At 40.9% G+C, this 12,687-nt stretch overlaps 1 protein-coding gene across 2 annotated transcripts in view; it reads left to right on the top strand.

The window, feature by feature from the left end:
• LOC119378902 (prolow-density lipoprotein receptor-related protein 1) overlaps positions 1 to 12,687 on the top strand; it is a 61,957-nt gene that overhangs the window by 27,695 nt on the left and 21,575 nt on the right. For both annotated transcript variants that reach the window (XR_005181074.2, XM_037647967.2), the window contains exons 6-13: positions 1,720 to 1,864; positions 1,961 to 2,060; positions 2,284 to 2,412; positions 2,538 to 2,641; positions 2,907 to 3,024; positions 7,484 to 7,676; positions 8,299 to 8,432; positions 8,974 to 9,273. Coding sequence is in view for 1 of the 2 variants with exons in the window: in XM_037647967.2 (XP_037503895.1) it covers positions 1,720 to 1,864; positions 1,961 to 2,060; positions 2,284 to 2,412; positions 2,538 to 2,641; positions 2,907 to 3,024; positions 7,484 to 7,676; positions 8,299 to 8,432; positions 8,974 to 9,273 (1,223 nt within the window). In the remaining variant the exon portion in view is untranslated. The remainder of the gene's footprint in view (positions 1 to 1,719; positions 1,865 to 1,960; positions 2,061 to 2,283; positions 2,413 to 2,537; positions 2,642 to 2,906; positions 3,025 to 7,483; positions 7,677 to 8,298; positions 8,433 to 8,973; positions 9,274 to 12,687) is intronic.

The following is a 12,687-nucleotide window of genomic DNA, read 5'->3' on the forward strand; positions in this document are numbered from 1 at the left end:
CCATAGTAACAAATGTGGTGCCTGACGTCTGACTTGTCCGAACTTGGCCGGGCGCTGCTGCTTCGAAGTGAGGTTGGCGAGGCTTTCTCTGCTGTCCCTTATGGCGACATTCCATGTTGTTCCCTCCTCGCATTCTGAGGAGGGAATTTGTGGAGCGGCAAGGGCGGTGAAACATGGTCGCCCCTACACGGGTTGTTTGGTGAGCAGCCTGACGAAGTACAAGGTCATTCAACGAAGAGGACTACTTGCAACGCTTCAACAACAATCAAGAGCCTACCGCACGTGCGGAAAGAAACCGTTCGCAAACGTACAGATGCAAAAGGAGGGAAGAGGGAGAAGCGTTTCGTATGGACATGCGACCGGCGTAGGCAAAAAAAGCAGAGGCGAAATGGCAGCCAGCGCGTCTGTCGTGCTTTGGGGTTGTAGTGATCTTTTTTGTTGTGACGGCATCTATTTGAAGTTCATTGGAAAAGTACAGAAAACAAAAACGAAACCCAATAGTAATCTCAACTTTGATGCCACGCTGCGATCACCTCTAACACTACATTTATCCCATCATAGGCTGGCGTGCATAGTCTCCATTTCTGCCCGCAATAGTTCTGGCAAGCGCCACTACGCGCTGATGCGGTCCGCAGTGATGTAACGACTTTATTGCGTGATTAAAATACTAAAATATTTGATATCGGTGCTTAGACCTACGCTAAAATTATCCCTAGCCATCAGTCTACGCAACCCGCAAGTGAAAAATGGGGTGTTGAATAGTGTTCGAGGGCCCCTTTAATATAACTCTGCTCTGTACTGACGTTGTTCTTTTTGTCGTCTTCTTAGCAATAATAATAATAATAATAATAATAATAATAATAATAATAATAATAATAATAATAATAATAATAATAATAATAATAATAATAATAATTGTTTCAGCATGTGAAGCTTCAGGTATTATAATTAAGAATGGTGACAAAGGAGATAATAATAAAAGAGAATAATAAATCCCTCCAGCAGCATCACCATTTCTTGCCCGCTGCTGATTGCTGGCGCCTTTTTGACACTCTTCTTCAGGCTGCAACTTCTAGCATCCTTGTAGGGTTGCCCTGGCAATAAACATCTTCACATTATTATTATTATTATTATTATTATTATTATTATTATTATTATTATTATTATTATTATTATTATTATTATTATTATTATTATTTGCAGTGGGACCACACCATTTTTAGAGCTTTTGTATGTGAGGCTGTTTGAGCGAATTATAGAGGAGTTTAGGACAGTGCTAATTTACTAGGGTAACTACTGCACTGTAGTAACAAATGCCAGTCCATGGAAGTGGCTAGAGCACTGAGCCTTCAGGCACTTCATGCCCCACACATGGTGATTTTCAAGTTGGGGACATGCTTTGCCCATGGTGCCCCGCTACTTTTCGGTAGTACTTTCCCTTAGCTGGAATTATCATTAATAATGCAAGAGCGTGGTCCCAAGAACATAGTAGTGAACAAGCAGAATTTCATCAGTAGCTTTAATTGTGTGTTTCCAGGGAAGCTTTAGTTGCTTATGTTCACTTAAGTGTGCTGCATTAGGAGTGACTGTAAATGAAGCATTGCACTGGCACTTCCTGAGAACATGGCCATTCATGTCACATTGCTGCTCTTTGTTACGCGAAATCTTACAATGATGATTGTGCAGGCTTTTAATATTCTGTCTAAAATTCTGTTACAGGTCTGGGTCAATCCACACTGTTAAATATGATGGGACAGACCACAAGAAAATACTTCATTTGTCCACATTTTCCAAGCCTTTTTCGATGGATGTGTTTGGCGATTACTTTTATTGGACAGACATTACGTTTTCTAGTATATATAAGGCAAGTCCTTTCATCCGCACTTCATGCTTCGTAGTGCATGTTGGTGTTGATTTGCTGCTGAATGCATTCTCACAACAAATGTTTGTTAATTACCAGGCACATCGGTTTTCATTGAATGCAACTCAGAAGGTGGTTCTCCATTCCAGTAATACACTCTATCAGGCTGCTATTGTTCATCCTTCTAGACATCCCACATGTAAGTAAATCATATTGATTACGAACTTGGTAAAGCTGACTTATCATTCAGTGATTAGAACTTTCACCTTTTTTTTGTTCAAAGGACCCTATCATTTAGCGAGAAGTGATAATTATTTTGAACCTTGTATTCTAGTTTTTCTACTTTGTAACCATTTTATATTTTATGATTATGACTTGTTCAGTTGTACTGGCTGTGAACTTAGTGAAATGTTTTCTCTTAGACAACACAACAAATTATTGTGCCTACAACAATGGCTTCTGCAGTCACCTATGTGTTATGGGAGATGGTCGGCCTTTGTGTATGTGTCCATATGGCCTGCAACTTGGTCCTGACAAGCGGACTTGTAAAGGTAAAATAATGTACACAATTTATTGTAATCTGCAGATGGAGTGGCTGTATTGCCTCCGTAAAGTGCACAGTTCCCATGTCAGAGATTTTTGTAATTTTTTCTTATGTTGCAATTTCTTTTGATAGATCATGGACCACTGATTCTTTATCAAACGAAGAAGACAAATATTGTCTATTTCGCCTTCACCAGTGATCCGTCTCGGTGGATTTATCCTCCTGTGAAGCTACATGTAAGCTACATTATTTTAAGCACTAGCATTATTTCAAAAAAAGGGGGGGGGGGGAGTCTAGCAGTTGTGAAGGTTGGTGTATAAAATTTCCTTTTTTCACTTCCTGTCACTTGGCACGTTACTTGTACATGCCTCCCCAACACTTATTCTCTTTTTTTTCTTTGTGAATGCGTGCTAAAATGTGTGCATGGCATTGCTTTTGAGGTTGGGCCCTAATGAAAACTGCCTTCAACAAATGCTTGTTGATTTTTAAATTTTCTTGCAGGCAACTGCATTTGCCTTAACCTATGATAGCCGAAATGAAATTTTGTACTGGATTGAAGGGAGAACGATAAAAAGGCACATGCTCAAGACCTACACTACAGAAATATTTGCAAAATTTGGTAAGACCTTTTAAACTCTTCTGCTATTCCTGCAATACGCTTAAATGCAACTCAAAACAAAATGAGCACTGACTTAATGTTTATTAGCTCTTGATATTTTTTTTACTATCCTGACAGTACTGTACGCTGTGGTAACAGAGTAGTTTCTTGGCTGATATCAAGCAAATGAACATGACTGTGGCTGTAGAGGCTGTGCATTGGCTAATTTGCCTAACTGTAGTGATCATTTGTACAAAAGAGCTGGAACTGGTTTTTAATAAATTGTGAGCCCTCCATTTGTACTTTGTGTCTAGAGCGTAGCTGGAGTAAAGCTGATTACAAGGTTGTGGTGGTGTTATAGTATGTGATGGATATATTGCCTTTAAGATTGTTTCATACAATTTAAATATGATGCATCTATTAATGCACTTTGGCCATATATTTATGTGCTAACCTTTAACAGAATAGATGCAAAGCTTAACAGTTCTCATGCTTTAGAAGGCCTGTTTTAACTTTTGTTTCGCTTCGTATGCGCCATATTTTTATTGCGACTGTGTCTGAAGTGTTCATTGTAAAAGTAAGAGGCTTTGAAAAATGTTCACTATATGTGGCCACAGTTTCAATGGTTAGCATAGGAAAATCGTAAGTTCACCGAAATATGGTCGTTATAACCAGATCCTTATATCTGGGAGCGTATAAGTGAGTGATATGCATAATACAGGGATGCAACAGCTGCGCCAATTGCGCCAATTTGATACAATTCCTTATTTTTGCGCCAGGCTGAGCCAAAACCATGAAATTGGTTAAAATTGCGCCACGCTGTGCCAAAATGCTCGACCAGCTTAAATTTTTCTCAGTTGCCCAAATTTGAGCAAGAAATGGAGGCCGCATTGGTCATCTGCCGTGTGGGCATCGTCATCCGGCAATACAGACGCGCACACCCGAACCCTAACCCCTCGCGAAAGGAAAAAAAGTCAGTTTCACCGCAAGGATGAAGCAATGAATGCGATAGCAACAAATTGTAATGTTATACGAAGTGAGGCTGGCAGCAAACTCTTTTGTATCCGATCTCGCGTAACTCTACAAAACGTTGGTGTAAGATAATACGGCCGCTCCGGGGAAAGATGCTCTTTCTGCAAACTGCCTTTGCATTGAGAGCGCAGCACGTAGCAGGATATACGAGCCGCCCGCTGATGGCTGCCGAGATAGCGCGCGCGCCAGCGATCGCGACCGCGGCCTTAGAATCTGCTTCAGCCGCGTTCGTTGCCCGCATTCGCGCACTTTTACCCACGGTAGAACATACTATGCACAGGGATATGTTATCAATTTGGACTTTATACGAGAGATGATGGCAAAAACTCGTCGAGAGTGTTCATATTGTTGCTATCACAATAGAAAAGGACAGTAGTTCTCAAATTTCCTGATGCTTGTTTTATTGTGTGCAGAACGCTTTTTAAGCCACTTTTGCCGCAGTACACTGGTGTCCTGCGGAAAAGCATACTAAGATTTAGAAGGGGCTATTAGTACTAGCTGTCAAGGACACAGCACGTTTTGTTCCTTAGTTACTCATTCGTGCACGTGCGGTGTAATTACGAGTACTAGTATGATCGTTGACGTCTAAAACGTTATTGGCAATCATTTCGAGCTGCTGTGTATGGCGTTTCTGCGGCCTTGAGGAACAACAGACAAAAGCGTATGCCAGCTTTCTTTTTTTCGCTACCCCCACTTGCTCCTGCTTTACGAATCTCCCAAATTTCTAGGTTGCCAGGTTCGCAGGTCCACATTAGCATTTCCAGTGCCTGTCTAATTATTTGACAGGTCCTGCAAATGCTAATGTGGACTTATCATTGTTTGCACTGACTTAGTCATTGTTCGCACTGTGGGGTGGCTCAACACACTGCTTTTATTGAAATAGCAGTGTTCACGTGCACTGTGCACGAATTAGCTGATGTTGAATGGTTTTTACATATTTTTGTTTTCTTTTCTAAAAATAAGCCTTCTTTGTTATACTGCTCCAAATTTGGGATTTCAAGCTAAAAAATTCAGGTTTTTTTCTTCGTAACCTGCTCCAAATTTGGATTTTTGTGCTCCAAAAGCAACATTTTGCTGCTCCAAAAATTGCTCCAAATCCTATTTAGGCTGTTGCATCCCTGATAATACGGTGTTTAGAAATACATGCTGCATATCAGCAACTGATAATTTTTTTGCATTCAGGCTTGTTTTAAATTTCATGAACCTTTCAAGTCTACTAATGTCAGTTCTGTAGGGGTGTGCGAATATTCGAACATTCGAATGTTTTTCTAATAGTGTTTACTATTTGATTCGATTCACGCCAGAATTTTACTATTCAAAGTATTCGAAATTCTGGAAAATAAGTATAACAGTTTCATTAGCTAAAAGTCGAATCACAGCGCTTCTAAATTATGCGCTTAAATCCATTTCTCCTCACGAACTTTGACTTTTTGAAAAGGGTAACGGCCGTCACCAGACTGTGACGCTATTTTAGGGTAGCTCGACCAGTGCGCTCTTACTAGAAAGCGTGCAGCATAAAAGTGCAAAGTGCGTCATCTGCTTATACCGTACTTAATCTGGAAAAAGAAAAAGGAAAGCACGATGCACCCTTATAGAAAGTGAAATTTATTCTGCTGGCAGTTCCTTTCGTTCAGTGATTCAGTTTAGCTGGCTTTGAGGTCACTTGTGGAAACGCCTTGATCACATCGTTCTACACGGAGCTGCTTGAGAATGCCTGCAAGCTTTTCATCGAAGCCCCCATATTTTCCCATTATAGGCCCGTATAAACTTTTCCTGGTCGGCATGCAGCTGAAGGTCTCCTTCCTTCGTTTGCAGGACTCACGGACGCAGGTTTCTGGCACAATGAATATATGCAACGTAGCTGTCCTTAGCGTGCAAACTTTACTTTGATACAAGCTTTCATAATGAAAGGGGCACGCACCATTTCCACTTCACTGGGAACAAATTTGATGCAGACATACCATAGTCGATCACGAAATGAGCCTGAGTGGACTAGCTTTAAAATGCGTTCCATTGCCATTTTGTTATGGCGATGTCACTACATCTGCCTCTGACGGTTGCCTGTTGCTAATGTCACAAACATGGTTTCGGTTTCGTACTCGATCAACTCATTTTGCGAGACGTGCTTTCCGAATAATGTCTTGTCGAAGTCGGCCTGCGATGTCAAATTCGTCAGTATTACCCTAAAAATGGCGAAATATCAAGTTATCCAGGCTCGTATCAATACTGCACATTACGTCAGCTGCATCACTACGCATCAGCTAGCAACACAGTTTCATTTTCACACGGCAGACAGCACACTGCTGCTTCATCTACGGGTTACTGGGCATAAGGAATTGCCGCCTTCTCCCCCCGTTTTCGATTGTCTTCATGCTCAAGCAAAAAGTTAGGGGTTCCGCGGCACTCTGGAAAAGCCTTTGGGGTTCCCCAAGGGCAGAACGTTTGTGAACCCCTGCTCTAGCGGTTGTGCATGAGGAGGTGGCAGCGGACTGATGCAAAGCGTGTTTGTGTCGTCCTACAATAAAAGAGTACAGTACGCTTACAACGGCGCTGCTCTTGCAGTACCATGTGCATGCGTTTGGCGAGATAGTCAGTGCACCGAGGTTTCTTAGCACCTGTGCTGCACTCTTGAAGGTGGTCCCGTACAAAGTGGCAGCGAACGGTGGTGCAGTGCACTTTTGTTGTCTGTTAAAACCGTGCAGTACACTTGACGCTACGCTAACCGCGCAGCCGAGCATACTATATAACTAAAGGCGCTTATTGTGATGTTCTGACAAAGAGTAATACTGACCTACAGGCTCTAGGGAAGCTTGAAAAGCTAAATAAGCAGACGCACAAAAAGCCAAAGCAGTAATATGCTAAATCATATCACTGATTTTAAGCAAAAGCCTACTGCTATCTAACTATAATTTTTGTGTAATCAGTTTTTTTTTAATTTTTGATAAGTGTGATTCTTTTTCGTTCTTTTTTTTTTTTCAGATGTTTGAAGTGAATCTAGTTTCCAAACCCTTTTTCAACTATTTCATATGTTTTTTACACGTGCTAGATAGGTTGCGGGGTACGTAAAAGGGTAGTGTAGTTCATACTTCGCGATAATCTGTTAAAAAAACTTTCTCCAAAGGCTGTTTCAGTGTTACGTGTATTCTAAGCCAATTAATGTACTTGTCCCCTTAAGTTGATAAAAATTTGTTTTTCAAACTCCTAGGATGACAACTGCTCCAAATCAAGGTTCTTCTGCTCCAAAATCAAAATTTTGCTGCTCCAGAAACTGCTCCCAATTCAATTTCAGCCGTCTCACCCCTGCCATTGGCAAAGTTTTAAAAAGCCACCCCTTCCCCACCCATTTTTGGATGCCGTATACGGCTGAATTTTTGTGCAAATCGCAGGATGACAGGTGTGACACTGTATTGAGAAAGCTGTTCACATCCTTTCTCATTTATTCTGCCAGGGTCCTTGGTGAAGTTGACTGCACTATCGCTCGACTGCTTATCTGGCAACCTGTACGTAGGAAACTCTGTGCAGCTCAACAGCGAAATTCGCAGCCAGATCTCTGTGTGTGCAACAGGCGGACGGTACTGCAGCAATCTCATCTGGGATTCTGTGCGACATGTCAGTGGTCTTGCAGTGGACGCTGTGAACAGGTTGGTGGACCCTCTAGACAAATTCGCTTGCTGAGTACGCATCGTCGGTGACAGCCATAGAAGCTTTGGTGACCCACTTTTTGAAGAGACTGGTCTCATTCGGGTTTTTAATGATGGTACCTTCCTTAAAAACTTGATGCTTTGTGTGCCATGTGATGCTCAACAAGACTGAGTGTCTCATGAAAATGGAGGCAGTGATCAACAGTCGTTGAACAAGACAGGTTTTCTTCAACGACGTTCCTTGTTCAACCACCATTGATGCAGTGCTTGTGTGACAGGCACTGTGAATTAAAAGTAGCTGTTGTTGGCTCTTGTGTAGCAAGACACTGTCAAAGGGCTGGTCAGAGAAGTAATTTGCTGTAATAAATACACAAAGTGTGTGACTACTGTAAGTTTTCAGTGCCTTTGCTCTCCCTTCCAGTATGCCTGCAATAAAAAGTGGAAAGCATATTGTGCTAAAAAATGTTTTGTTGTTTTTTTGCTCCATCACTCCTCTGGATTATGCAGGAATATCATGGGCAGCAGGATGCAGTTATACAGATACAATATTACAGAATTTTGCTGTCATAATTTGTTTGAATAACTTTACGATATCTATAAGATTTTTTTATTTTGCTTGTAGACTTATTTTGTGGATGGAGCGAGAACGTGCAGCAGCTGACCAGGATTTAATGACAGTTAAAGCTGCACACCTGAACGGCTCTGTTACATGGACGTTGCATACATGGACCTGTCCCAAAAATGCTGCAATGAAAGGTACTTATCAGTATTGAAACTGCCCCTTACCTTTGTAAATTACTCACAGACCTGAATGCAACACCCCCTTACAAATAAACTAATGGCCAGCCGGCTGTTGCTAGCAGTGGCCATCTGGCTTCTACTTTTTGTAACAGGATTTACTGCTCATGGTAGCACATGGTCCTCAGGACATTTACTTATGTTTTGGCTTATGCTGCCATGATTTCCAGTATTTTCCTGAAGCACCTTGCATCATATTTGGTATCATGCTGTGAATATACTTTTTCTTTTCCCGAACTTGACTGCATCAGAATGAATAGAAGTATTGACGAACCTTATGGAGGAAATGTGAATTTTAATATAGGCAGAGTGGCTTTCACCATTGCTTTATGCTTATAAATTGCGTATATTCAAACATGACGCTATGTGCAAGTTTCATGTGGCATTTTGTTTCCTGGTAGGCAGTTGTTTTGGTTGTTTTTCATTTAATATTACAGATTGCTTGTAGCATTAAGTGTGGCTTATTCGGTGCAATATCACACTTTGTTCTTTTTTACAGGTTTTGATGTGAACCCTTTGCGAGAGGAAGTGTGCTGGAGTGATGCAAATAGAGGTGCCATTATGTGCGTCAGTTATGGCACTACAACCAATTTTTCTGAGATAGTCCTTGCCAGTGGTGGCAGCCAAGGCCACTTGCTTTTTACGGTTGACAAGGAGAAGTTGCTGTACAGCCCTGGAAATGGCAGCTTATACTCGGTCACCTATGGTTCCCGCAATGCTCCACACCTAGTTTGGAATGGCTCAGAGCCATTGGGCTACTTGAAGCATACTAGTGCTGACGACTTTCCTGAACATCGAAGTGAGTATGGTTATTAGTTTTTTTCAATAATCAAGTTTTCCCATTGTGCAATATGAAATATACTCAATGCAGCTGCTTCACAAGTGTGCAGCACACTCTCTTTTTGTTTGTGCATTGTTACAATGCAGATGACTTAGCTTTGGTAGGATTGGTAAGGCTGTTGTACTTACTGAAAGGAAACCATGTTGCACAAGACCCAAAACAAATGGTTATGTTGTGTGCAGCTGCACTGAACTGGAAAAACTAACTTCACTCAAATTGTTAGAAATGTAGTTTTTCATCTCGAGTGGTTCTTTGCTTGTGATCGGTCACATTATAAGTCGCATCTATCCTATAGTAACAATATGCATTCTAGAAAACTAATTGGTGTTTCCATATTTGTAAGTTGCAGTAAACATTCAGAGCTCTTCCACTACTGTGAAGATGGAAGCCAGCGGCTATGGCTGCATGTTCTGTGGCACCAACTTCACGTCGTTTTTGCGCCCATTCACGCTTTTGTGCACGTTGACGCTCCAATTCCCGCTGCTCCTCTGAGCGAACGACACGCATCCATCCCATTGAGAGTCCAAAGAGCAACTGCTGATAAAAGAGCTAGCACGATCTCTGCGTTATGAGACAGAGAGGCACAGCAATTATTATAATAATAATAATAATTTTTATTTCTGCCTCAAGAAATACATGGACAGGGGAGCTGCAGAAAAAGCTGTAATAGACAGCTTGACAGAGCCACAGCCCCTAAATACGAGGCAACAGCGAAGGCAGTTGAAAAGGCAGTTGAAAGCAAAAACCGTCGCATGTACAGAGCTTCATGTTACCAAAAAAAAAACCAAACAGGAAAAACAAAAAACAACAAAAACACTGCATACCAAAGCAGACAAGAAAATGAGCAGACAGTGTTATCTACACTTTCTACACACAGCATCAATTGCTTCCTCAAAGTAATAATAATATTAATTGTAATAACAATAATAACACATTCCGAAGATCATCATGTATCAAATAAGAGCACAAATAAAAATACAGATACAGAGGAAGGAGAGATACCGTATTTGAATTTTACGAAACCTAGAATATATGTGGGGGTACATCCTTATACATAGAACGAGGTTTTTTATGGGTACAGGTAAACAGGTCAATGTTTGCAGATGTGTACGCGTTTAGAAGGGAGGGAAGTGTATGTTGGAGGCGCTCTGTCCCGGTATTTATGCGTGCTGTTGGCACCAACCAGCTTTCGGGTTGCCTAATAAGGTAACTCGTTTTCTTTTCTTCCAAATTGGCGATATGTCAGATGTAATTTATATTACGTTTTGTTTCTACTTTAAAACGAACGCTTAGCCTGTATTGGTATAAATGGAAGATTTTGATTATGCCAGTCTCAAGAAATAGCTCTCTGCTGGGTGTCCCATAGTTCGCATTAAAGATATGACGAAGAAACTTCTTTTGCAAAATGTATATTTTCTAGAGACAGGACGATGATGCAGTGCCCCACACTAGCTGACAGTAATTAATGTAAGAATAAAATAAAGAGTTATAAAGGAGCAGTTTAATAGACTTAGGAAGAATGTATCTAATGGAACCGATTGCGCCAGTTATTCTGGCTAATTGTTTAACCCTTTGTATCCCGTGGCCAATCCAGCTGCGCAAGTAAATAATTTTTTGCGTATATGCAATTACAATACATACGAAAGTGGGAATAAACCAAAACATAGGAAGTTTTAGCTTTAGTTCTACAAGAAAACAAGTGTCCACATATGTGGACGCTGGGAACACCAGTTACACTGGGTCCATCATCCTTCTTCATCGTACATGGGAACTTTGCTTGCCGACGGCTCTGTTCCAACACAATAATCACTATCATCATCACTACTTACCATAATCAACGCCATCATCATCATCGTCATCATCATTATTATTATTATTATTATCATTATATTATTATTACTACTATTATTATTATTATTATTATTATCATCATCATCATCATCATCATCATAAAGGGTCACGTGGCCGATGGCTAACGGTTCTGATTCAACGCCTTCATCATCACCATCATTATCACCATTGAAGGCCCACCTGCTTGCCCACCGCTCTACTTCAACGTGTTCATCATCTTTATCGTGGTTCATCATCATTACCAGTGTGTTCATGGTTACGTTCAAACTGAATGCTTTCATCATCAGCAGTAGCATTTTTCATAAGGCATTTGTTTGTTGATGGCTCTACTTCAACGTGGTAATTATCGGTGCCCTCCAAATGGGATCATTCGCTTCTGCTAGTCAGCTCGAAAATTATAGCATGTATGTCTTCATCACTTAATCCACGTCCCGAATAAAGCAAATAAATTCTAAATAACTTCTACAGGGCGTGTTTAGCTATATCACTGATAATGTTTTGGGTAGAGCCGCACGGCAACGAAGCGGTTCTTACTACAATGCGGCGTTCTATCAGCTTTTTACACGAACTCGGTATGCCTGGTGTCCACAAACGTGGACGCCGCAGCGACAACTCAACTTGCAAAACTTTGGTCGCTCACAGTGCAACAAAAGTCACACGAAGACAAGATAAACCCTTCCTTTTCTCGAATAAATCTCAATAATATAAAAACTCTTACGAATTTAGAGTGAACCTATAAAAAATATGTAGGCATACACCTCAACAGGCGACTTGTGAAGAAAGCCATTGTTCTGTGCGCACTTACCGCTGTTTGTGCACAGAAGTGGACATATATAGATGTTTTTATGAAATTCTGAAGTAATGCCAACGTTTCAAATCGATTTTTAAGGCAATTCATTGGCTAGCCAGATCCCACTTTACTGATATGTTTTGCCCACATATGTGGACGCTGGGATACAAAGGGTTAATAACATGGTTCACATGGGCTGCCCATGACATATTTGATGAAAATATAACACCGAGACACTTGAACTGATCAACTATTTCTATTTCTTTGGAGTTATATATAATGCTATCATGCGAAGGAACCACTTTATTTCTCGGCCTGAAGATTACCACTTTTGTCTTTTTTTCATTGACACGCATATGATTATATTTTGACCATTTTTCTAGCGTGGTCATCGTGGTCAATTGGTGGGAAGTGCTGCCACTGAGTATCACGACAGTTGTGAAAGAGGCATCAGCGGTGGCGAGGGGGCAAGGGGCATCGAAAATTGTTCTGCACGTCATTTTGTCCACGGATGTGATCCACCAGAACCTAGCCATATACAGTTTTGCTGTCAAAGCAAAATCTATAGGTGAACAAAGTGGCAGAGTATTTTTTGTGGCCACTTGAAGAAACAAAAATTATATTATGGAAAGCAAAAAAATTCCAATAAGATATTCTGAGCAGGATTAATTGTTTACATGGGTTATTACCAAACAATGTAGAGAATGGGTGAATAGACCAGACAAGTTAAT

The sequence above is a fragment of the Rhipicephalus sanguineus genome, chromosome 1 (assembly GCF_013339695.2).
Source record: "Rhipicephalus sanguineus isolate Rsan-2018 chromosome 1, BIME_Rsan_1.4, whole genome shotgun sequence".
In the NCBI taxonomy this organism is placed as follows: domain Eukaryota; kingdom Metazoa; phylum Arthropoda; class Arachnida; order Ixodida; family Ixodidae; genus Rhipicephalus; species Rhipicephalus sanguineus.